Source organism: Cervus canadensis, chromosome 10, assembly GCF_019320065.1.
Source record: "Cervus canadensis isolate Bull #8, Minnesota chromosome 10, ASM1932006v1, whole genome shotgun sequence".
Lineage (NCBI taxonomy): Eukaryota > Metazoa > Chordata > Mammalia > Artiodactyla > Cervidae > Cervus > Cervus canadensis.
Genome location: NC_057395.1, coordinates 1320838 through 1346298, shown reverse-complemented (window position 1 = coordinate 1346298; position 25461 = coordinate 1320838). Strand labels below are relative to the sequence as shown.

General features: G+C 40.3%; 1 protein-coding gene across 18 annotated transcripts in view; it reads left to right on the top strand.

The window, feature by feature from the left end:
- PARD3 (par-3 family cell polarity regulator) overlaps positions 1-25461 on the top strand; it is a 561862-nt gene that overhangs the window by 524437 nt on the left and 11964 nt on the right. For all 18 annotated transcript variants that reach the window (XM_043480525.1, XM_043480524.1, XM_043480531.1 and 15 more), the window contains one exon: positions 19164-19284. In XM_043480525.1, coding sequence (XP_043336460.1) covers positions 19164-19284 — 121 coding nt within the window. The remainder of the gene's footprint in view (positions 1-19163; positions 19285-25461) is intronic.

Genomic DNA, 25461 nt, shown 5'->3' with positions numbered 1-25461 from the left:
CAGGCTTTCTTAGACATCATCTCACATTATTTGCATACACTTATTATTAGCCAAGTGTTATGTCTATTAGAAGAGTTGGAATAAATAACTACTCAAACTAGGGAAAGAAATTCTAGGCTTTATAGTCCATACTCAATAGAGTGGTCATTGTGGACCTCTACTCACTGTCATTAGCAAAACAAAATTTATTCTTATAGGAGAATTGACCACCAAATTTCTAAAAATTATTGGAAGCAGTTCTTCAAAATGGTTATTAAGATGAAGTTTAAAAGGACTCCCCAAAGTAAAAGGTATATTAGAAAATTCAGTGAGTAATTTTAATTGGACGTTAAATATATCTCAGAGTTTATTGGTAGCTAAGGCAAACAGGACAACATGAAAACCATCCTCTATGACAAAAGGAAATGTATGAGTTTATTTGGAGAAATGCTCTCATTAGCACTAAGTTCCAGGAGTCATTTTTAACATACATACTTGTAAAAGGGAAATTGCATAACAAAATGACTATTTTCAATGCAAGGGTTGTATGAGATTTATTAATGTTTTTATTATGATCAATTGTGCAATAAATGGAAAGATATGAGGTCATATATAGGAATACCTTCTCCAGTGTTATCTATTAGGAGTAATTTCTCACATATATACTTTCTAAAATTAAAATTGTATGACGAATTGGATTATGTTTGTATAGGGTTTGTAAATACAGGCAGGCAGATTCTTTACCACTGAGCCACCTGGGAAGCCCACACATATATATACATATTCTTTTTCATTGTGGTTTTTTATAGGAAGTTGAATACACTTCCCTGTGCTATACAGTAGGGCCTTGTTGTTTATCTATATTATAAACAGTAGTTTGTATCTACTAATTCCAAACTCTTAATTTATCCATCCCCCACCTCCTTTACCCTTTGCTAACCATAAATTTGTTTTGTATATCTCTGAGTCTGTTTCTGTCTTCTAAATAAGTTCGTTTGTGTCATATTTTAGATTCCACATATAAGTGATATCATATAATATTTGTCTTTCTCTTTCTGACTTGCTTTGCTTAGTATGATAATCTCCAGGTCCATCCATGTTGCTACAAATGGCAATTTAATGATGTCTTAAATTCAGCAAAATATAGTTATAATTGTATACTTCATGCATACCTCTTACATTTTAATTCAGTTTGCAGCACACAGAAAAACAGACTATATTGATTAAAAGAAAAAAAAATCTAGATTCTGGCAACAGAAGAGTAGTGGATTACTTCTCCAAGTTTTTGACATGTTATTGGAAAGATAGAAAATCAACTCCTTAACTGAATCCATGTTGTAATAAACTCTAGTGACTTGATAGAAACAATTTTGCAAAATTTGCAGTAAGTTTCATATAAATTTGTGTTTATCAAAAAGCACCTTCAAATTTATTAAATGTTCTGCAGTTTACCTATCTGTTCCAAGGACTCCATACATCTTCACAAAGTTCTGTAGATAATGTCCTGCCAAGACCATGGAGATGACATTTTGATGTCAAAACAAAATAATGTAACAGAAACCTATAGAAACAATGTCGCAGTGACAAAATGAAATGTCAGTAGAGGTCTATTGTAGCATAATGTCAAAACAAAATGTCAGCCAAAATCCATGGAGACACTATTGTGATATCAAAATGAAACAATATCAGTGCCAGTCTGTAGAGACATTACAATATGAGAAAAGACAAAACAATATCGTTGAGATCTGTGACTCCTGAGACTCAATGAAGCTTCATGTCAGGTTAAGTGGTTTCTGACAAACATGGGTAATATTTTGGTATATATTTTCTAAATCCTTCTTTTGCCACTCAAGAAAATATCCCAAACTAGTTCTTCAGTATAAATGACTGTGTTAGAAAATTGCTCATGTTTACATCTAAATCTATGTCAGAGTCTATGTCTACGTTCATTCTGGCCTTCTGTTCTACTATACACATAATTAGTTCTGTTTGGTCTTGGCTTAGCTTCTCTGCACACCAGTACTTGGACATCAGTTGAACATAAAAATATGGGACAGGCGGTGTTACAATCTGCTTGTAAGGGACCATACTGGGCTTTAGCAGCTGCTTTGTCCCATTTCTTTCTCCTCTGTCCTCAGGTGTAACTGGCACTACTGCTGCCTTGAGGAGCCTTCAGGCATCAAGGCTGGTTTTGAAATGTATACCTGAATTCTCATGACCTTTGCCTCTCCCACTCATGGTTCAATAGCACCTTGGCTGGGTAGTTATTCTGTTTTCCAGCTCTTCAATATTAATTGAAAGATTAAAAAAATTCTGTGTTTATGGCAGTAAAACAAATCTTTATTAAAATCTGTAATCTTGTTAAATTAGGGTTTTTTCCCCTAAAGAAAGTTATTTAAATGAGTATACTGTCAGTTTAAATTCTTTGAATACCATATTAGACATAGAGAAGTGAAAATTTCACCACATAAATCACCTTATAAAGATTGACATTTTAGGAATCAGTGAACTAAAATGGACTGGAATGGGTGAATTTAACTCAGATGACCATTATATCTACTACTGTGGGCAGGAATCCCTTAGAAGAAATGGAGTGGCCATCATAGTCAACAAAAGAGTCCAAAATGCAGTACTTGGGTGCAATCTCAAAAACGACAGAATGATCTCTGTTCATTTCCAAGGCAAACTGTTCAATATCACGGTAATCCAAGTCTGTGCCCCAACCAGTAATGCTGAAGAAGCTGAAGTTGAACAGTTCTTTGAAGACCTACAAGACCTTCTAGAACTAACACCCAAAAAAGATGTCCTTTTCATTATAGGGGAATAGAATACAAAAGTAGGAAGTCAAGAAACACCTGGAGTAACAGGCAAATTTGGCCTTGGAGTACAGAATAAAGCAAGGCAAAGGCTAATAGAGTTTTGCCAAGAGAATGTACTGGTCATGGCAAACACCCTCTTCCAACAACACAAGAGAAGACTCTACACATGGACATCACCAGATGGTCAACACCAAAATCAGATTGATCATATTCTTTGCAGCCAAAGATGGAGAAGCTCTATATAGTCAGCAAAAACAAGACCAAGAGCTGACTGTGGGTCAGATCATTAACTCCTTGTTGTCAAATTCAGACTTAAATTGAAGAAAGTAGGGAAAACCACTAGACCATTCAGGTATGACCTAAATCAAATCCCTTACAATTATACACTGGAAGTGAGAAATAGATTTAAGAGGCTAGACCTAATAGAGTGCCTAATGAACTATGGACGAAAGGTTCATGACACTGTACAGGAGACAGGGATCAAGACCATCCCCAAGGAAAAAAAATACAAAAAGGCAAAATGGCTGTCTGAGGAGGCCTTACAAATAGCTGTGAAAAGAAGAGAAGCAAAAAGCAAAGGAGAAAAGGAAAGATATATCCATTTGAATGCAGAGTTCCGAAGAATAGCAAGGAGAGCTAAGAAAGCCTTCCTCAGTGATCAATGCAAAGAAATAGAGGAAAACAACAGAATGGGAAAGACTAGAGATCTCTTCAAGAAAATTAGAGATACCAAGGGAACATTTCATGCAAAGAGGGGGCTCAATAAAGGACAGAAATGGTATGGACCTTACAGAAGCAGAAGATATTAAGAAGAGGTGGCAAGAATACACAGAAGAACTGTACAAAAAAAATCTTCATGACCCAGATAATCATGATGGTGTGATCACTCACCTAGAGCCAAATATCCTGGAATGTGAAGTCAAGTGGGCCTTAGGAAGCATCACTACAAACAAAGCTAGTGGAGGTGATGGAATTCCAGTTGAGCTATTTCAAACCCTAAAAGATGATGCTGTGAAAGTGTTGCACTCAATATGCCTGCAAATTTGGAACACTCAGCAGTGGCCACAGGACTGGAAAAGGTCAGTTTTCATTCCAGTTCCAAAAAGGCAATCCCAAAGAATGCCCAAACTACCGCACAATTACACTCATCTCACACGCTAGTAAAGTAATGCTCAAAATTCTCCAAGCCAGGCTTCAGCAATACGTGAACTGAGAACTTCCAGATGTTCAAGCTGGTTTTAGAAAAGGCAGCGGAACCAGAGATCAAATTGCCAACATCTGCTGGATCATTGAAAGAGCAAGAGAAACATCTATATCTGCTTTATTAACTATGCCAATGCCTTTGACTGTGTGGATCACAATAAACTGTGGAAAATTCTGAAAGAGATGGGAATACTAGACCACCTGATCTGCCTCTTAAGAAACCTGTATGCAGGTCAGGAAGCAACAGTTAGAATTGGACATGGAACAAGAGACTGGTTCCAAATAGGAAAAGGAGTACGTCAAGGCTGTATATTGTCACTCTGCTTATTTAACTTGTATGCAGAGTACATCATGAGAAACACTGGGCTGGAAGAAGCACAAGCTGGAATCAAGATTGCCGGGAGAAATATCAGTAACCTCAGATATGCAGATGATACCACCCTTATGGCCGAAAGTGAAAAAGACTTAAAGGCCTCTTGATGAAAGTGAAAGAGGAGCGGGAAAAAGTTGGCTTAAAACTCAACATTCAGAAAACTAAGATCATGGCATCCAATCCCATCACTTCATGGCAAATAGATGGGGAAACAGTGGAAACAGTGGCAGACTTTATTCTTCTGGGCTCCAAAATCATTGCAGATGGTAACTGCAGCCATGAAATTAAAAGACGTTTACTCCTTGGAAGGAAAGTTACGACCCACCTAGACAGCATATTAAAAAGCAGAGACATTACTTTGCGAACAAAGGTCCATCTAATGAAGGCTATGGTTTTTCCAGTAATCATGTATGGATGTGAGAGTTGGACCATAAAGAAAGCTGAGCACCGAAAAATTGATGCTTTTGAACTGTGGTGTTGGAGAAGACTCTTGAGAGTCCCTTGGACTGCAAGGATATCCAACCAGTCCATCCTAAAGGAAATCATCCTGAATATTCGTTGGAAGAACTGATATTGAAGCTGAAACTCCAGTACTTTGGCCACCTGATGCGAAGAGCTGACTCATTTGAAAAGACCCTGATGCTTGGAAAGACTGAAGGCGGGAAGAGAAGGGGACGACAGAGGATGAGATAGTTGGATGGCATCACCGACTCAATGGTGGCTCAGAGGTTAAAGCGTCTGCCTGCAATGCGGGAGACCTGGGTTTGATCCCTGGATCGGAAGATCCCCTGGAGAAGGAACTGGCAACCCACTCTAGTGTTCTTGCCTGGAGAATCCCATGGACGGAGAAGCCTGGTGGGCTACAGTCCATGCGGTCGCAAAGAGTCGGACACGACTGAGCGACTTCATTTTCACTTTTGAGTAAACTCTGGGGTTGGTGATGGACAGGGAGGCCTGGCGTGCTGCAGTCCATGGGGTCACAAAGAGTCGGACATGACTGAGCAACTGAACTGAACTGAACTGAACTGATATAGGTCAAAACGTTCTTTTCCACATTTTAAATGATTTGTCTGGAATTCAATATTATTGATTTTTTTTTTTTTTTGTAATTTAAAAAACCCCTGAAGTTGAGAAAGAAAAAATCAAATGAAAGAAAAGAAACTTCTATGAATACTATGGCAACAAAAGAAATATTTTTTTCTCATTCAGCTACAGTATAATTCTAAAATGTATAAATATTTAAGCAAAATGATACAACGGAGTTTCCAGTAACTAGAAGCCAATTAAGCAGATTCACAATTAGCCAATGAGCATGCAAATTGCCCTTTTTAGGAGAAAGAAGTATGTGCATAAGAAGTGCCATTATGGGGAGTTTGTTTAAAAAAGAAGAAAAAAGTTAGAAAGGTGAAAGGGCTTGGGGGTAATACCTATAGTCAATAGAGTAAGATTCAGCTCAATTTCTTCCCCTTTTTCTACTTAGAGTAGTCAGTAATCAGAACTAAAGGCCATGAGAATCTTAAAACTTTTTAAAAAGTTAAATGATATTCATTTTTCCTTCTTTCAAACATGAAAGAGACTTTAGTGCTTTCTGTAAGGATTTTTGAACATAAGGATTGAAACATGTATAACACAAATAAAAATATAAGCTTAAAACATAAAAGCATCATTAATGATGTTCACCATTAATTCCAAATCAATATGGTCACACATTTTGTGCTTTCTCACAATAATTCAGCTAAGCATGGAATGAGAAGTTCAATAGATTGACATTTTTGTCTCATTTATTTCCAGATAAATAATTCGTAAATTAGGTCATGGTCAAATCATGAATAGAAGAAGAGTAATTTGTTAACTAATAACTATGAATTTAGTTCAGAGCACAAAAAGAAGTAAAAAAAAAAAAATAATTACCAGTCAAAAAAATATTCTGATACTCTTTAAAATGTTTGAAAATAATAGATGAAGACTCGCTATTTGGGTCCATCCAGTGTTCTGTTTTTTAGAAAATGAATAAATTTATGTTTCTACTTTTATTTTAGATATCAAAACCTTTTAGAGTTAGGCACTCATGAAACCTACAGGCATTACATCTTCTGTTATGTTATTTTCCACTTTGAGTCATTTCAGAAAAGCCATATAGAATTTAACCATTATTTAGAATTATGAGCATTGAGCACTGCATTGCATTAGAATTTTTATCTTTAAAAAAATCTTAGTTTTTTATAGTATTTTGCATTTATGCTGTCATTAAAGACGGAGAATGCAAAAACAAAGACAATGCTAGTCTTAAATTCTATGTAATCATTTCATGATTAAATAATTACAATAATGGTTCTATAATTAGTTTCTATGCTTGTATGATAAAACCTCTGTAATGTGAAAAAGAACATGATAATTGTTTTATTTTGTCATCAAAACCCATCAGGTTTTGTAATTTAATCTCCATTGCTTTTTTATTTCAAATTTCCATAATGTATTCCTCATTTTCACTCTTCTTTTAGTTCTTCAAGGTTTTCACCTGTAATTTTAAAAGTCCATTCACTCTTTATTCAGACACTCAAATGTATATTTTAGTTTGAAGCATAGACTTTAACTGTAGGTCACAACTCACTAACCTTTGTATTCTCAGTGGTTTTATTGAATGAATAGTATAATCTATAAACTTTCCTCAACTCTGTAACCCATTAGAATAACCTTACATGTCCTTGCCATTTAATAGACAGTTCAAGAAAATCACACGATTTATGAAAAGTAAATGCACTTTGGGCATTAACCCCAAATTATAACTGCTTCTTGCATTGTGCAAAGAAAAATGACATATGTGGTTTCTTATAGGCAGTAACATTTTATTTTCAAGAGTGCATTTAAATTCATCGGTGTACCTGGAAAACATTTTCTCTCCCATCATTTATTCGTTTAAAGCCACACAGAGTTGCCTGCTAGGAAGACTCACGCCTGCAGGATTCTGCTTCCGTCTACGGCTCAGCGCTCTTCTCTCAGAGGGGCTTGTGTAGGTTCAGTAGGAATTTCTCCACCATCCCTGGGGTTTTAGATTCTAACATTCACCCTCACAATATTCAAAGACTGTTTAGCAAGATTTATTAGAATATGATCTCTGATAATTTTACATTGATAATTTTTTAAAGCTTGCTAAATAATATTACTTTTGATATGGAGTTTTACCATTTGCCTCGCTGGAGGTGTAACTAGAAGACTGAGCAACCCTTTTGGGTAGCAACCAACTTGGATTATTTCTGTGAAATTTACTAGTTAGGAGGAGCCACGTCAGGCTCACGTCGAACATCTTTTTTCGTGTATTTATTGTGGGGTCCTGAAATTATGTATGTTTATGCGTGTGTGTATTCTTTGCAACTGGAGGAATTCCCCTCGAAAAAAGTAAAGCTAAATTTTTCTCTCTCCTGCCTGAACCCAGTGACAGGCTAATAAGGAAGAATGATGATAGTAATAAAAGGGGGCGAGGGGTACATTCCTGAGATTCTGCTGCTGATAAAATGATAGCCCTTTTACCGAATGACCACAGAGGAACTCGGACTAGAGCCCCAGTCCCAGGTCTTTCTGATGGAGAGGTGACCCTCCCTCTGACGCATCACATCAGAAGCAGATGCAGTATTAACAGCTTTGGTGACCACCTTTTCAACCCAGAGAACAGAGCTGTATGTTTTTAATTTGTTATGATTTATTACACTGAAATTGGTGTGAAATGGACAACAAATCATGGCTGTCAGAATCTGAAAATGAATTTTATCAGCTGAGGAAAGTAAGTGCCTTTGGGATTTGCATAAGTTTCTCATAATTCTTTTCATATTACAGATGATGAGTAAAACTGTGAAAATAAACCAAAAATGACACGATATTTCCCAGGTAGCTAATTTCACATGTACACACAGACATATATAAATATAGCCATTTAGTCTCACTGTAGACTTTCCCTGTAATTCAAGGTGATTTGTACCTACTCATAGAAATATTTGTCTAAAATCCTTAGAGTAAACCTTAAGACTGTTACATCTCATAAATATCTGGGATTATCTACAGAAAAATGCGAACATTATAACAAGGTATTCACCAACTTTGTTTTTTCACTATACAAACTTGGAAGAGAGAATTTATGCCAGTATGAAAATACTAAGACTGAAGAAAGACCTATCCTCAAATTTCAGATGTTATAAATACCTTTCAGCATCACACAAAAAAATGCCCTTGTTAGAAACTAACTTTGCATGCATAATTAATTTGAGCACCACATTCCTACTTCACAACCAGAAGAGAAATTGAATTCAGGTGTTTGGTGAACATATGGAGAATTTACTGTGAATTTATGACCTGTGGTTTGAGTGTAAAACCCCAAGATACTTGCTGATAAAACTTAATGAAGCTTGTGCAGAGGAGCTATTTTTATTTGTAGTTTGGTAATTGATACATTTCTTGGTTTAACCCTCCCACCCTTTCCCCCATTCCTCATAAATCTTCCAGTCTGAGAGGTAAAGCCACAGCAGAAAGCTAGTTTTCTCAGCCAGGTTGCGCTAAGGCATGTAGCTAAGCTAAAGTTCAGAGTTGGTTTTGTCATGGCATTTTAGCCTGTTCCTTCCTTCCCTTTTAATTTAGCAATTTATGCTTCTTCGCCTACACAGGGGACCGGAGACAGGGCCTTGGAAAGAAGTGTCTCCAGGTTCCTCTAATACAGGGTCCCCAAACTCTGGGATCTAATGCCTGATGATCTGAGGTGCAGCTGACGTAATAATAATAGAAATAAACATGTACATTACCATATGTAAAATAGATAGCTAAAGGGAAGTTTCTATATAACACTGGGAGGTCAACCTGGTGCTTTGTGACAATCTAGAGGGATAGGATGGAATAGGAGGGAGTTCAAGAGGCAGAGGATGTATGATTACTTATGGTTGACTCATGTTGTTGTATGGCAGAAGCCAACACAATATTGTAAAGCAATTATCCTCCAACTAAAAATAAATTTAAAACAGAAAGAAAGGAAGTACACAATAAATGTCATGTGCTTGCTGCTAAGTCGCTTCAGTCGTGTCCGACTCTGTGCAACCCCGTAGACGGCAGCCCACCAGGCTCCCTCGTCCCTGGGATTCTCAAGGCAAGAACACTGGAGTGGGTTGCCTTTTCCTTCTCCAATGTGTGAAAGTGAAAAGTGAAAGTGAAGTCGCTCAGTCATGTCTGACTTGTAGCAACCCCATGGACTGCAGCCTACCAGGCTCCTCCGTCCATGGGATTTTCCAGGCAAGAGTACTGGAGTGGGGTGCCGTTGTCTTCTCCATGTAATGTGCTTGAATCATCCCCAAACCATACCCTATCCTGGTCTGTGGAAAAATTGTCTTCACAAAACTGATCCCTGGTGCCGAAAAGGTTGGGGTGGGGACCACCGCTCTGAGAGAACGGAAGTTTACAGAGGGGTGAGACCACTGTGCCTTAAAGAAGCAAGGATGGGATGCTCGTTGTTAAAATATAGGCAACACATTCATTGCCACTTAGAGGTTTTTTTTTTAACCCCCTAGAATAAACTTACCTTCAGGGATAGGAACCTGCCACACGTACCCTACCATCTCTCTCTGCTGCTCTGTCTGCCCCCAGGATTTCACAGAGGATGCCAGGAAAGAGAACGCGTGACACGTGCTCCGTTTTACCATACGGGGTGTAATGCGTTTAATGAGAAACCTGTGTTTGCTCACTAATTTACAGCAATTAAGAACTCAGATCTGACATCTGTAGATTATAACTACTTGTCTGGCGATTACAAGATCAGGAATATTTGATGGAGTTGCTAATCAGTATGGAAAAATATCTGAGTGAGAATAGTGCAGTTTATCTGCAGCCTCTGAACAGCGTTGGTTCCTGGTCCCCGAGCCAGCATCCGTTATTAGTTCAGTAACATCCCCACCCCCAACACTTTAGTCATCCCTGCTCAAGAACGTGTTTATATCCACTTTATCATGCTGACAATCTGTCTGTTTTGAAAGGATTACAACTCTGTACATCCACGCGTGACATCACAGTCAGACGTTGCTTAATGATCTGAGACGCTGTGGTCATCGCTGGCTGCCTGTTTCCGTAGCTATGTGACAGGTCTGCCCTACATATGTTGTTCCCAGTGCCAGTTTTGGCCTGCTCCAGTCCTGGTGTCTGATTTAAGTGACATCCTAGAAATAGTTGAATTTTAGACTTGCCATTGGTATGAATAAAGGGACTAAAAGATTTCCCTTTCCTAGGATGTTAGAAGAATTAACGGAACAAGGGAGGGAAATAGGCTTTAATTTTTCTTCAGTGAAAATGTTTCCAAAAATAACAAGTAATCTTGCAGGATGGGTTGTTCCCAATAGTCTTTCCATCTGTGTAAATACTGAGGAAATCAATAAAAAGATACACCGCCCTTAAATAGGTCGACTGAAACCGAGGAACCTCACATGAAGGCTGAGTTGTTACCTGAAGACACTGCCAAGTCTTGGAGAAGACAGACGTCAGCAGAACAGGATCTGAGTGTACATGAATGGAGTCCTGGGAGCTTTAATTTACTCTCTCCTTTCTATGTGCTGTGACGCAGACCATAATGAGGGTTCAGCATCTTAACTGCGGAATCCTAGGATCTGGAGAGGATAGGTCTTTGAAGTCCCAGCAGGTGGAGGAGAAAGAGTACCTTCAGCAGAAAAGTGGGCAGTTTTCCCCTCTGGTGTGCCCATGGAATACCTGCGGGGAGGGATAGATATACACCAGGAAAATGCTTTCAGTGTGAAGCTGTGTTATTTCCACTATCTCAGATATAATTTGGAAATTGGCTTTTGCATTTTTTTTAATTGAGAAAAAGAATAATATCCTCTTGCATCCCAGTGCCAAGTACAGGTGTGAAATTTACTAGCATTTAGAATAGAATTTTGTACTTAGGCCGAAAAAGTAAATGGGTAGAGCTGAGAAGTATATAACAAAAATGAAGAAGCTGAAGGTATGAGCTGATATGGTTAACCAAAATTTTTTACTATGTGCCTATTCTTTTGTAAATTGGGGATTTGAAGGAAATCTGTTACGTAGTACATGCATGCTCGGTTGCTCAGTCGTGTCCATCTCTTTGTGACCCCAGGCCCCTCTGTTCATGGGATTTCCTAGGCATAAATACTGGAGTGGGCTGCCATTCCCTTCTCCAGGGGATCTTCGCAACCCAGGGATCAAATCCACATCTCCTACATCTCCTGCATTGGCAGGTGGATTCTTTACCACTGCACCACTTGTTATGAACTGAATCCTTGGCAAACTAAGTAAAACCCATTTTAACCAGGAATATCTCCTTGTGGGTTGTGTGTGACCCATATCCTAGCTGGTTACCAGTCTCTGCCAGAAAGAGAAAACTAGAATGAGTCCTTGAGTTTAGTTTTACCAGACAACCTGGTTGAGGGGTCTGTTCTCACTACACTCTGGGAAAACCCTCGCAGTGCTGCTTTGACCTTATGAGGGCTGATTGCAGAGAGCACAGAGTCAGAGTGGGGTGTTTTGGTGAAGTGGTGGGGAGTTTGACAAGAGGAGTCATCCTAAGCCATTGGATAGACTTCCATGGGGCATTTTGGCTGTAACTGGTATCGAGAGGAAAGCATGCTCTGTTGGTTGCATGCATTAAGATCTGGCAGTTACCATCTTTCACTGACATCTTGTGCAATTATATTTACTTTGGGCAATTTTTCTCAAAGACCAAAACTTTGGAGTGACTAACTCTATAAATGGTAGCGGTGAAACTCATTCATCAAGTAAGTTTCCTCTCTCTTCCTCTTTTATCAAACAGGCTTTGCAAAAGGCAATATTTATTAGGTTGCAAGTGTCAGCAAGGCATAGTTCTGTGTGCGCAACTAGGCTGCTTGATATTTAATTAGTGTGTACATCCCCTTCACATTGTCAAAGGGTGATGTGGTGGTGATGGTGGTGGGGATATGTGTTTGTGTGGAAGACAGGAAGGTGTAGGGAATTTATGTGTTATCTTTTGTGGTCACCAGGGGGAGACCCACCATGCAATCGCATTGCAAATCCCTGTTTGCGTCACATCCTCTAACATCCTCCTGGCCAGATCCAGTCACATGGCCAAGGCCATCATTAATGGGTATTTGTTTTCTTGCTGGAGAACAAGTTAACACAGACTCAGCAGCTTCAAACAACACACTGTATCAGTTTTCCTGGGTCTGGGGTGTGACAACAGCTTAGCAGAATCCCCTGCTCAGGGCCTCATCCTGGTGCAACCAAGATGTCAGCCAGCCTGTGTTCTCACCCAGAGGCTCCTCTTCTAGGGAAGCGCCACTTCCCGCTTTTAGAGTCGTTGGCAGCATTCAGTTCTTGGAATCTGTAGGATTCGTGGTGGCTTTCTTCTTCAGTGCCAGAAAGGAGAGAGGTGGACCAGCAAGATGGACCATGCATTCTTACATAACCACATACATATAATCATATCTATTTCATAACCTTTGCCATGCTTCTATGGATAGCAGCAAGTCATGGGCCCTGCCCACACTCAATTGTTTGAGTGTGACTTACTCACAAAGTTGTAAATCCCAGAAACAGGGATTATGGGACACCTGAAAAGTCTATCTATTGTAAATATTTGCTAACAATTTACCCGCCATGGGGATGTGACTTACAAAATATATACAAGCCAGAGAACAAGGATTATTGAGGAGTTGAAAGGAAAAAAATGAACAGGGGTTGCAGTATAAAGAAAGGCTTCAAGGAGGTGGAATTTTAATTCTTCGACTTCCTAGTAGAAATGGAAAGATGGAAAGAAAAGGAGAGGTTATCTAAGAAAGAAAGATATGAGCAAATTTATCTCCTCTCTTCCTTGGGAGCCTCTCTTCTCTTAGAAACTAGAATCTTCTCCCCTTCCTGAGCCCCTGGATCCATGCCCTCCCTCTGTCTAGCTCCTCTCTTTCCTTTCACGCTCTCCTTCCTTCCATAGAAAGGGAAGTGTTTCCCAAGGAGGTACCTCCTTGTCCAGAACCATGAGTGGTTTTTCTCCCTTGCCCTCTATTCCAGCTTTCTGGATTTCCTCTGCATAATTAAACATGCAAATGGTAAAGTATTTTTAGTCCATAAAGAATTCATCAGTTACGTCACAAACGCTTCTATCTCAGCAAATGCTGATCTGAAAAGACAGGTCAGAACTCAAGCTTGAAGGCCAGTGTGCCATGGGTTAGACAACTCAGGAGCAGAGGCAAGGCTCCATGGACAATGCTCAGTGGTCTTTTTTGTTTTTGTTTTAATATTTGTTTCTTGGGCCTCTTACTAGGGATCCAGTAGCCTTATCCAGTGCAGTGAAAGGAAATAGACTAGAAAGGCAACATACAAGATAAGCAGCAGCTGCAGAATATAAAGTAGAGATTACAAGCTAGCAGGCAACAAACATTTTTTGTCTCACCTAGGACTGAAAAAATAAAACAAGCGAATATTTAAAATTAGGAGGTGGGAAGACTGTAACTCTGACTTCTCTCTCAAAAAAATCTTAGAAGGCAACATCAGACCTGTACTCTTTCAGGACAATAATCTACTGGAACCAAGTAAGGGCCTCCCTTTGTAGACCAAGCATATTTCCCCCAATTGTCACAGCACCGTGGGTCTCCTTCACTCTTTAGTTAATTGCCCTGCAGGCACTGGAATTTGTCCCAACTATGAGGCCTGCCTTTTCATACTGTTCATGGGCTTCTTGAGACAACAATCCTGGAGTGGGTAGCCATTTCCTCCTTTAGCATATTAAAAAGCAAAGACATCGCTTTGCTGACAAAGGTCCGTATAGTCAAAGCTATGACTTTTCTAGTAGTCATATACAGATATGAGAGTTGGACCAAAAGGCTGAGTGCTGAAGAATTGATGCTTTCGAACTGTGGTGCTGGAGAAGACTCTTCAGAGTCCCTTGGACAGCAAGGAGATCAAACCAGTCAATCCTAAAGGAAATCAACCCTGAATATTCATTGGAATGACTGACGCTGAAGCTGAAGCTCCAAAACTTTGGTCATCTGACATGAGAAGACCCTGATGCTGGGAAAATTGAAGGCAAAAGGAGAAGAGAGTGGTAGAGGATGACATGGTTGGATAACATCATCGACTCAACGGACTTGAGTTTAAGCAAACTCCGGGAGATACAGAAGGACGGGGAAGCCTGGCATGCTGCTGTCCATGGGGTCACAGAATCGGACACAACTTAGTAACTGAACAACAACAAATGAAGCCTGCAGGCATAGTTTTCAAAGCACTTGCAGTGCTTTCAAATGTATGCAGATTCCTGGGCCTGCAGTGGATGGATTGATTGGCTCAGAATATCTCAAGGTGAGTCTTAATCAGCATTTTTAAACAAGCATTCTGGATGATGAGATTCATATACAAGACATGTGTAGTGGTGAGAGCCACGGTTATGAAGTTTTTTCCTCATTCAGGGCACGTAAGAAGACGGCTGGAGTACACACGCCTGTGCGGCATGGGTGGAGGATGGGCTCTGATGCTTATCTCCAAATGGGATTGTGGCTGCATTTGGCATGGATTGGTGTTTTCAGCTACTTTCATTTGTGAAGCACATTGCAGGAGTCCAATCTGAAGGTTTTAAGGCTTAGCACTCTGTGATCTACCTCTGATAGGAAAGGGTACATCCCCATGGTAATTGAATGGGAAAGATCTGAGTTACGTCTAAGTCAAGGTTAGGTTGTACATGTGGTTTAGGGATCTCTATAGTGTCTGATCCAATGTACGCTTTCTTGATTCTGTTAGAATCTTCATTTAGTTTAAGATACACATGCCCATTCCCTCACATACACACACACACACACACACACATGTGTGTGTGCACGTGTATAAACACCAACATGCTAAATGCTAGTGTTGAATGTAAACTATGTGGATTTTTTTGCACAAAAAGCATCTTTGATTCCTCTCCTTATGAGGGGGAATCAATTATAATTGATTGACTGATTGACTCCTCATAAAGAGTTTTATTGTTATACTCACCCACCTGATTGACTTAGGTGATATCTTTATTATATTCCTCACCAAAAAGTAATAATAATGAGCAACTTTAAGTTGGCAATGAACCCAAATGTAAGTTGATTGGGGTCTTCAGGAACTCATCACTAATGCTAATAAGCATTTCAAATTTCCTTTGGCCTTCTTGGCAGAAGAGGTAACCAAAAACTTTAGAAATCCAGATGTGAGCTATTGACGCTTATAACTGCCCCAAGAGGCAGAGCTGAGCAGTTGCGGTGTTACATCTCTGGAAGCCAGGGTCTCACCTGCAGGTTGCCTGCTGCTATCGCCCAAGGCTGCTTAATGGGCTCCCAGTCTTTGAGAACCTCCATCCATCAGGAAACTGCGGCAGCCTTCAACCCTCAGGTGCTTTGCTAGTCTCGGACAGGTCAGTCCACTTCTTCTAGAGCATAAGAAGAAAGGAAGCGAGGAAAAGAGAGTGAAACAGTGGTCTCGCCAGCAGCTCAGATTTGGAAATAAGGTTGGAAATGACTTCCAGGACTTGTCTTATCCTACGAGAAACATGGAGGTCACTAGAATTGAACATTAAGGACCCTGGGTCCACTTCCCTTGTTGGGAGACTGTATGTTCAAGTAATCACAAATAGTAAGAAGAGGTCTGTTTTCACCAATGGCTTGGACTTCATGGACCTAATAATTATGAGGTTAAAACTGTGCTACATGAAAATAAATAATAGGAAAATATTTCTACTTGGACTTGTAAAGTACTTCATCAGTCAAGCCTCCTAAATCCCTCTACTAAAAACTGTGAAGTTGGACTTCTCTGACAGTACAGTGGATGGGAATCCACCAGCCAATAAAGGGGACATGGGTTTGATCGCTAATCCAGGAAGATTCCACATCCTGCAGGCCACTTAAGCCCATGTGCCGGAACTTCTAAGCCCACACTAGGGACTGCGAACCGCAACTACTGAGGCCCTGTGCTGCAATTACTGAAGCCCATGTGCCTCGAGCCTCTGCTCCACAACAAGAGAAAAGCCTGCACACCCACAACAAAGAGTAGCCCCCACTAACCGCAACTAAAGAAAGCCCGTGCACAGCATTGAAGACCCAGTACAGTCAAAAAGAAAGAACGAAAGGACATGAGAGAGCAGCATGTATACTATCTATGGTGAAACAGGTCACCAGCCCGGGTGGGATGCATGAGACAAGTGCTCGGGCCTGTGCACTGGGAAGACCCAGGGGAATCGGGTGGAGAGGGAGGTGGGAGGGGGGATCGGGATGGGGAATACATGTAACTCCATGGCTGATTCATGTCAATGTATGGCAAAACCCACTGAAATGTTGTGAAGTAATTAGCCTCCAACTAATAAAAATAAATGAAAAAAAAAAAGAAAGAAAGGACATTAGAGGAACACTTAGGGAATTCTCTGGCAGTCCAGTAGTTAGGACTCCCCCTTTCCATGGCAGGGGAACTGTGTTCGATCCCTGTTTGGGGAACGAAGATTCTACAAACTGAGCTACCTGGTCAAAAAAAAAAAAAAAAAAGCTGTGAAGTTAGCCAGGAACAAAAGAGAGTCACAGCTGGAAAGAGGGAGTGAGATGAATGAATGTTGACTCTCCTAGCCGTTGTCTGAGGAATGTACACACATGCCTATACCATCACTGTTTCCCATGGAGAGTGAGGAGCTCTGTGGTTGGGGCATTACACTGCGAAAATGTGTCTGCTGGGACAAGATAAGATGCTGTATATGTGACTTAAAAGCCTGCCAGGCTGCCAGGCTCAAGAGTGTGGAGGGGAAGTCTGAAGCAGTGGAAGGATGCCTCATGTGTCAAGTCGTACATCCTACAGATGCATTAACTTTCTATGTCCTCCAGCTGATCAATCCCAAAGATTTGTCAGAAGAGAAACAAAGGGAAAATGAGTTTTCATTGATGGGAAAATCATCAAATTGAATGTGTCAACCGGCTATTTTAAAAACTCTCATGAAATTAATAGAAACATGAAGGTGGTAGGAACCCACCCAGGAGATGAAGTGAAGAGAGACAATCCTGTCTTCTTAGAAGGTGTTCATGTTATGGTCCTCAATGTGATCATTTCAGTTTGAGATTTTCAAACCTTTAGAGTCCCTCAAAATTTGTGAAATAATACAAAGACATATGTTAGTTTGAGAATTTTATAGTCTCTTCTCTGACACGTTCTCTTTCCAGGCCACCCCTCACAAATGCCATTACCCAGGAGCTGTGTGGCCAAGAGAAGTCAGATCTGCTCTAAGTAACCAGGGCAATGTGTGTTCCATGAAGGGACCCATCCTTCTGTTGGCCGACAGCTTCCCATTCTGCCAGCAACTTGGAGGGTATATGTGATAAATATAAGACTTGGTTCTTGTCCTCAAGAAATCTAAAGTTTCATTGGAAAACTGTGTACCAAATGTGCTTGAGTAGCAGTTCGGATTGGATGTGATTTTGTGCTAAGGGAATGGAATTGACCAAAAGCACCGTGAGATTTAAGATTGATTTGTGCATACTCAGTCACTTCAGCCATGTTCAATTTTTTGCAACCCTGAACTCCAATAATTTGGCCACCTGATGCGAAGAGCTGACTCATTGGAAAAGACCCTGATGCTGGGAAAGATTGGGGGCAGGAGGAGAAGGGGACGACAGAGGATGAGATGGTTGGATGGCATCACTGACTCAACGGACATGGGTTTGGGTGGACTCTGGGAGTTGGTGATGGACAGGGAGGCCTGGAGTGATGCAGTTCATGGGGTCGCAAAGAGTCGGACACGACTGAGCAAGTGAACTGAATGGACTGTAGGGTCCCCGACAGGCTCCACTGTCCGAGGGATTCTCCAGGCAAGAATGCTGGAGTGGGTTGTCATGCTCCGCTCCAGGGGATCTTCCTGACCTAGGGATCGAACCTGGTTCTCCTGCACTGCAGGCAGACTCTTCACTGTCTGAGAGGGCTAGGAAATTCTGAATTCTAGTCTCAGCTTTCCCTACTGGCCAGGGAAAGACTGGAAACAAGTTACTTATCTTCTCTGAATGGCAGTTTATATCTGTGTGTGTGTGTGTGTGCATGTGTGTGTGTAATACTACCTTCTGCACCTATCTTATAAGCATTCTGTGAGGATAAAACAGAATTCAAAGTTATCAAAATGAAGGCAACAATATTATTAACTTATTGATTCAGTTCAACTACCACCCGACGTTTTTAAACTGTCTTTTGTTTATGCTGTGAGTGTGAGCTTTTGTGTTTAGACCTCTGATAACTCATAAATAAGAATGTCATATAATGGCATTATGTAAATAATACTGTATGTTTGTGAGGCTATAAGGTATGGGATTGTCTCACTTGATTGTTACAACTGTGATATTTGGAGCAGAAGGAATTCTTATGTGCACTTTCTGTAAACACAGAAGCCACAGCCCAGAGGCACTGTGTCTTATTCCAAGAAGGCAGAGGACCTTGGTATTTATGATTTTTCACGCAGTGTCCTTTCTAAACTATTGTTGTTGCCAACACCTTACCAGATTACAAAGAGGAAATGAGGCTTTTAAAGAGCTGCGTAAAAAAGGAATGTCTAAAAATACTGCTCACCGTCTTGAATATCTGCCTGAAATCACCTCCATAAGTCTTAATCATAAGAACAAAATGAACACACATATTTGAAATGCCTAGATATGGTCTTAAAATTTCACTTCCTCCCAAACAGCACCATTTCACAGCAAGCTGCCATTTTTTCCCTAGTAACTGCCATCCACAGATTGTATTTCTGAAGAGTGTTCATTGTTGCCCATTTTGTCTTTCAGCAACAGATCAACTCCTAGCAACCATGATCGGATACAGCGTCTCCGGCAGGAATTTCAGCAAGCGAAACAGGATGAAGACGTGGAGGATCGGCGACGTACCTATAGCTTTGAACAACCCTGGGTGAGTGTCTGGTGCCTCTACACAGTTGTAGGAAGTCCTACAACTTCCCTGCGGTAAAAGCCATTAATAGCTGTGACCTCAGACCTTTACAAAACGAGACGAGATGGAGCCAAATTCCTTTGACCTTTAGCATATTGACCTTTTTCCTCATTTCCTTCTGGGTTTCATCATTGCTAATTTCATTTTATATCTTGTTGCACCATCTGTCCATTGCATAATGGGTTTCGTTTGCCTGATGACAAGACAGCAGGAATATTCTGACTCGCAACTATGCCTTTTTTAAAGTTTACTAAATATTTTCTGTATACATTTTTCTGAGAATCAGAGCCTAAATAAATTAGTTCTCTGTATCTATGGTGTATCTACTCTGCACAAAGTACAGTATTTAGAGATTGTTGATTCGCCCCCATCCCCTATGTGTATTTGTTGAACCCCCACTGTGTATCTGCCTGTAGCTCAATTCCATTTCTTCTTCCCAAAGCCTCCAGAGTGGTCTTTCTACAGCAAAGTTTTTGAATGGGCTTCTCAATGCCCCCAAGATAAGTCCAGATTCCACAGTGTGGCAGGCTAATTAATCCTCCCCAATCCAGCCCCAGACTTGAGCTCTGATCTTGTGTTTTGTCTTAGAGATGATAGCCCATGTGCAGATGGGAGGTGTTGAAGCAGATTTGGGGGTTCAAGGTTGATGGGAATTGTGAAGACTCCTTGAAAACTTGAGGGAGAGAATCAATTAGAAATGAGTAAATAGGCTGCTGGAGGCAGGAAAATCTAGCTGAAGTAACGTATTAGTTAAGTCTAGTCCACATGGTGGTGGGATCATAGCCAACAACCCTTAAAGGGCTGGGAATAGGAAAATAATTATTTTTAATTTATTTTATTGAAGTAGAGTTGATTTACAGTGTTATGTTCATTTCTGCTCTACAGCAAATTATTCAGTTATACATTCTTTTAACATTCTTTTCCATTATGGCTTATCACAGGATATTGAATAGAGTTCAATGTAGTAGGACCTTGTTATCTAGAAAAATAATTTTTTAGATTAATTCCATGATGAGGAATGGCAAGACAGACATGGCAGAAAGTCAAGGAAGGCGAGCCTGGGGAGGATGCTGGTGAAGCGCTGCCCCATCTGGACAGGTGGTCAGTGAAGCTCAGGGAGGTGTTACCCTGATAGCCCGGGAGGATTCTGGAGTTGGGGTGGGGTATCAGTAGTCTAGGATTATGAAGCCTAGGAGGCTGTGGTCCAAAGAGTGTGTTTTTGGAGTCTTGGAACATCTGGAGGGTGTTGGGATCAAAGGTGTCCCATCCATGCATGTAAACTCCTAAAGCACAGCAGTGATTAGGGTCCCAAAAGTGAATGAGTTCAGTTCACTGTCGGGAATATGATTACACTCAATATTTGGGAGAATGAGAAAAGGCTGGCATAGAGCTGAGTGTGGTCACATCGTAGGGAAGGAGAGACGAAGAGGGAAGATGGTAGGAGCTTTCCACGCTAGTTGGAAAGTCTGAACGTGGATGGTATCGAACAGAACGCTGGCCCACTAGCCAGGTCAGAAAATAATTTTAATGTTTTTCTCCAGGCATCAGTTTTCTTATTTGTAAACCAAGGGGATTAGAGTAGCTGATTGAGTGTCACTTACTAAACCTTTTGTTAGAATAAACATTTAAAAGGAAGCTGGGTGTGTAAAGCAGATATCAGTAGAGCTCCTCAGGTTGCATACAGAGGTCTCCATGGACCCAGGTGACTGCAGCCATGGTTCAGAGCTTCTCCAAGTGTGATCCATGGACCATCTGTGAGAAGCACTGCTCCAGAGTTTAGATCATTGCTGAGGTCCTCTTTGGACCTAAAATCCAGCATGGTTAGTACACTCCACACAAAGCCAGAAACCCAGAAACCCTAGACATTATGATCTGGAATTTGGTGATCAAGTTGGAGTTTGTAGATGGTTCGTTTTGTACATGAAAGAAGGGAAAATTGGAGAAGTCATCCCAGTTTGAAGGACCTTACCTTGGTACAGGTGAGGAAGATGAGGGCCTTAGAAGAGACAATATGTGAACTGCATCCTGGAAGAAATCAATGGTAGCTGATATAAGAGGTTATAAAACACGTAAACACCTATGAAAATCTAATTGTCCTCTGCAACAATATCACTATTAATAATATGTAGTTTATTTTCCTAGATGGTGAGTAAAATGAGTCATTCCCATGTAGCAACAGGATGGAATTATGTTCATTTACTTCTATTGTTGGGCTTAATGACTCAACCTAGTCCTGTTAGGCTTCTTAAAGCAGACCTCTTTGTGTTGTGGGATAAACATCCTTAACTATGTATGTTTTCACAAATGTGCTGAAAGGAAGAATGAGGCCAGGGCAACCTGAAGGGATAGGCATGTGGAAATGGTTCTCACACCCCCAGCTCTATAGAGCTGTAGCCCAGCAGGGGCAGCGTTGAGCCATTTTACTTTACCTGGGCATGTGAATTTCCAAGCAGCATGTTTTATTCTAAAATTAATTATTTAACTCATCAAATTTCTTGAGTGTTCATTATGTTCTGTTTATTATCATGTTTGGCTCAGGAAAACAAAGAAAGAAAGCCCTTAGACTCCTAGAATCGAGTTGATACAAAAAAAGGAATGCTGCATGCAGTCTTGGTAGGGAAAAGCAGGGACATTTGAACACAAGGAAACCACACCCAAATTAGTTGTGGCTGTGCACAAAAAGCTTGAAGGAACACATCTTTGAAGTTGGAAGATATTTCAAATATATAACTTTGAGAAACAGAGGAGCCCATCTTTGGGACCTAAAATTAATTGGAATTATTTCTGGATAGTAACATCATGTCCACATGCAAGCTCTACATGTTTGTTGGAAGCGAAATAAGCATTTCCTACTCCTTAGCTCTAGAAGTTTTGTACTGAGAGATGTGGCAACAATTTGGTACCCATTTGATATCTTTGTAAGTTTTCTTTTTAATGTAGGACATGAACATTTTGGCATATATTTCTATGTTGCCTATTGAATATAAGCAATCATGTTAGAAATCTGAGACTATCTTATACATTAGGAAACTCAACTACTGAAGTTCATAGACCAAATTATTGTGTATCAAAAGTGCCATAGCAACTTCAGATGGACCACTTGGCTTGGCTCAATAGGGTCTTTTCCTATTGAGCAGGGAATTATTTGGATGACAGGCTGATTACCTTGGGAATGGAATAATTTCCTAAATTGTGGGTCAAAAGTTGACTTTTTATTTATTTATTTATTTTTCATTTTCAAACAGTTGGGATCTTGCTGGGTATTCCCCATTCTATAGATCAGGTAAATGAGCTTGAAGTGACTGTAATTCTATGTAGTGTGTTAATTTTCATACCAATTCTCGTTGTTGCCTTAGGAAGAGCTGCTCAGTTGTTCAGAATGTAGCTTGGTCTATGGTGTTTATTATCTGTTTTACAAAAAGAGTTTTGAGTATTTTGGACTGTTTATTCTCTTCTCATATATATTCCGACCTTGAAAGATCACTGTATTTGGAAAAGATGAAACCATGATCTCACCTATTGGAACTGTTTGTAATCATTTTAGTGTTAAGGAACCATAAGCACATCTTCAAACTGTGGGTACAACTTAGACCATATTAGCTGAAATTGTTCTGCTTGTTGGAAATGCCCACACGTGCAGTGCAGTCAGATGTATCATACAGAAAAAATACCCAAGCCAAAGACTTCACATACAGAGAGAGATGCTACAGAAAATTCCTCCAAGTGGTCCTTTTTAACTCTTCCATTTTTCAAAATGTTCTCTTGACTCTAGCAGCACAGAGTGCACCTGTTCCCGGGCTTTTGTTCAAAATAACATTTGGGCTGGAGGGCACTGATTTTTGGCACAAAAGGTCTTTAGATGAGCAGAGGCCTAGAAAATTTCCTTAGCTCCATAATTGAAGTGAGTTATCTCCCAAGTTGAGTAAAAGAAGAAGAAGCAGGAAAAGCAACTTCTTCCCCACGTAGTGCCAGGTGCAGCATAAATAAAGCAGCAAGTTGCTTTAAATCTTTCTTAAGATAATGGAACAATAGCTGAGGTTAGGGTTATTATCACAGAGCTCAGATATGGACAGGACTTAGTGTGTTGCTTTTAAAAGAATTAAATTGCAGGCTGCAGACCTAAGTACAGTATGCTGTTAAAACTTTGCAGATACCTGACTGTTGCCCACAAGCAGACTCACTGACTGAGACGGGTGATGGATGGGATAATGGAGCCTTTAATAGCTCTATTGCTAAATCCTTTCCATCCTGGGTGGGTAGGGGCTGAAAGTAGTTTAGTCCTTCAGATAGAAAATTGATCCTCCACAATGTGAAAATCCTCTTCTCCCCCAAGCTTTCTTCCTAGCTGTCTGTCCTTAAATAAAACAAAAGCTGCTCCTTTCTTCATTTTCCTACTTTGGACTTTTGATTTTAAAGAAACTTCTATTTTAAGTGTTTATTTATTCATTTGGCCGTGCCGGGTCTTAGTTGCAGCACTTGGGATCTTCCATCTTTGTTGCAGCATGCAGGGTCATTAGTTGCGGCCTGTGGGATCTAGTTCCCTGACCAGAGATTCAATCCAGGACCCCTGTATTGGGTGCACAGAGTTTTAGTCACCAGACCATCAGGGCAGTCCCTACCTTGGACTTTTATTGGCTCCTCTTAACATTTTAGTGTCTCACCTGCTTTAATTAGAGGGCTGGTCAGACTGCACAGCCATCCTACACCCCTAGACTGCCTTCCCTGGACCAGAGGAGTTTGAGGAAATGATGGTTCTTTTTTGTCTTCCTCTTTCTTAAGACTTTAAAGGCGTCTGCTGTCATCCCCTTCTAGTGGGCCTCCACGCCTGGACTCAGGAAATTCCTTCTTAGTTGACAGTCTTACTGTGTGGAGTTTGACTCCAGTTCACATCACCTCCCTTGGAAATCCACCTGGAGGGAGCCATTCTTGCAGCAAAGGGGTGCCCTGGAGCCGTGGAAGGGTGTCCCTGCGCTGCTGCAGAGCAGCCCTCTTTCTTGGAGTCCCATGACCCAAGGGCTGTAATACCCAAGGAGCCCTCTGGTGGAGAAGTGCGTGAGGCTGCCTGCCTCCCATCAGCAACGCTGGAGGGCTGCTCCTTTATTTTCAACCTATCTGCTGATTCAGACGGGAAACCAGACCCCCAGCCCTGGTTGGGAAAGATGAGAAGAAGACAAATAGTGTGTTAAGACCAAAACACATATTTATAAAATCTTGATGAGGGAAATTGGTATGCACTGCCATTTTTCAGCCATTACTCACATCATTAGTAGCAATTAAGCTTTTCAACATTCAGAACCCACAGAGTTCAATCGATAGCTGTGTCAGTACAGTGTGTGATGGGTAGAGGGGAGGAGGGCTGGGAAGATAGGATCCAGAGACAAAAGTTAACTTTGTTTGGATTAGAAGTTGGCAATTAAGTCCACAATAGAAAATCATTTACCAATGTTAGCAATGGCCACTTTTAAACAGAGTCAAAAACTTACACCCTTAACATGATTCGGTAACCTTTTGTTATCAGAACATGGAATTCATACTAGGATCACAGTATATTTGAATGCTAAAATGAGAACTTTAAATCTCAAGGGATATCATTGTTCTTTGTGTTATCATTGTCATCTTCATTGTCCTCATCATCTTCATCACAGGTTTTCATCCAAAGCACACAGACTTTTTGTATTTTATTTTTGCTTTCTCTCCATGCCCTGGACATATGTGAAAATTTGAAAAAAAAAAAGTTTTTTAATAACTGCTTTACAATATTGTGTTAGTTTCTGCCATACAACAACATAAATCAGCTCTATGTACACACATACCCTCTCCCACTCCCCACAGCTATCCCTTCTAGGTCACTACAGAACTGAAAATTTTTGTTATTCATAATTTAAGTAGAAAACCCTCCCCCAAATAATCACTTATAAGACTATTACATTTATGTGTATGCATGAACACATACAAAAGCACATGCACATATCCTTACATGCTTTTTCTTATCTATAAGAAGAAAAATTAGTGTATTTAAAAATTATTAAAAGCTTTATGTACATGTTAATAGAACTAATGAATTTTATTCATGAGGCACATTTTTTACATGAAGCTCTAAAAGTCTTATGATATCACCTAGTTCTGATCAGTTCTGAA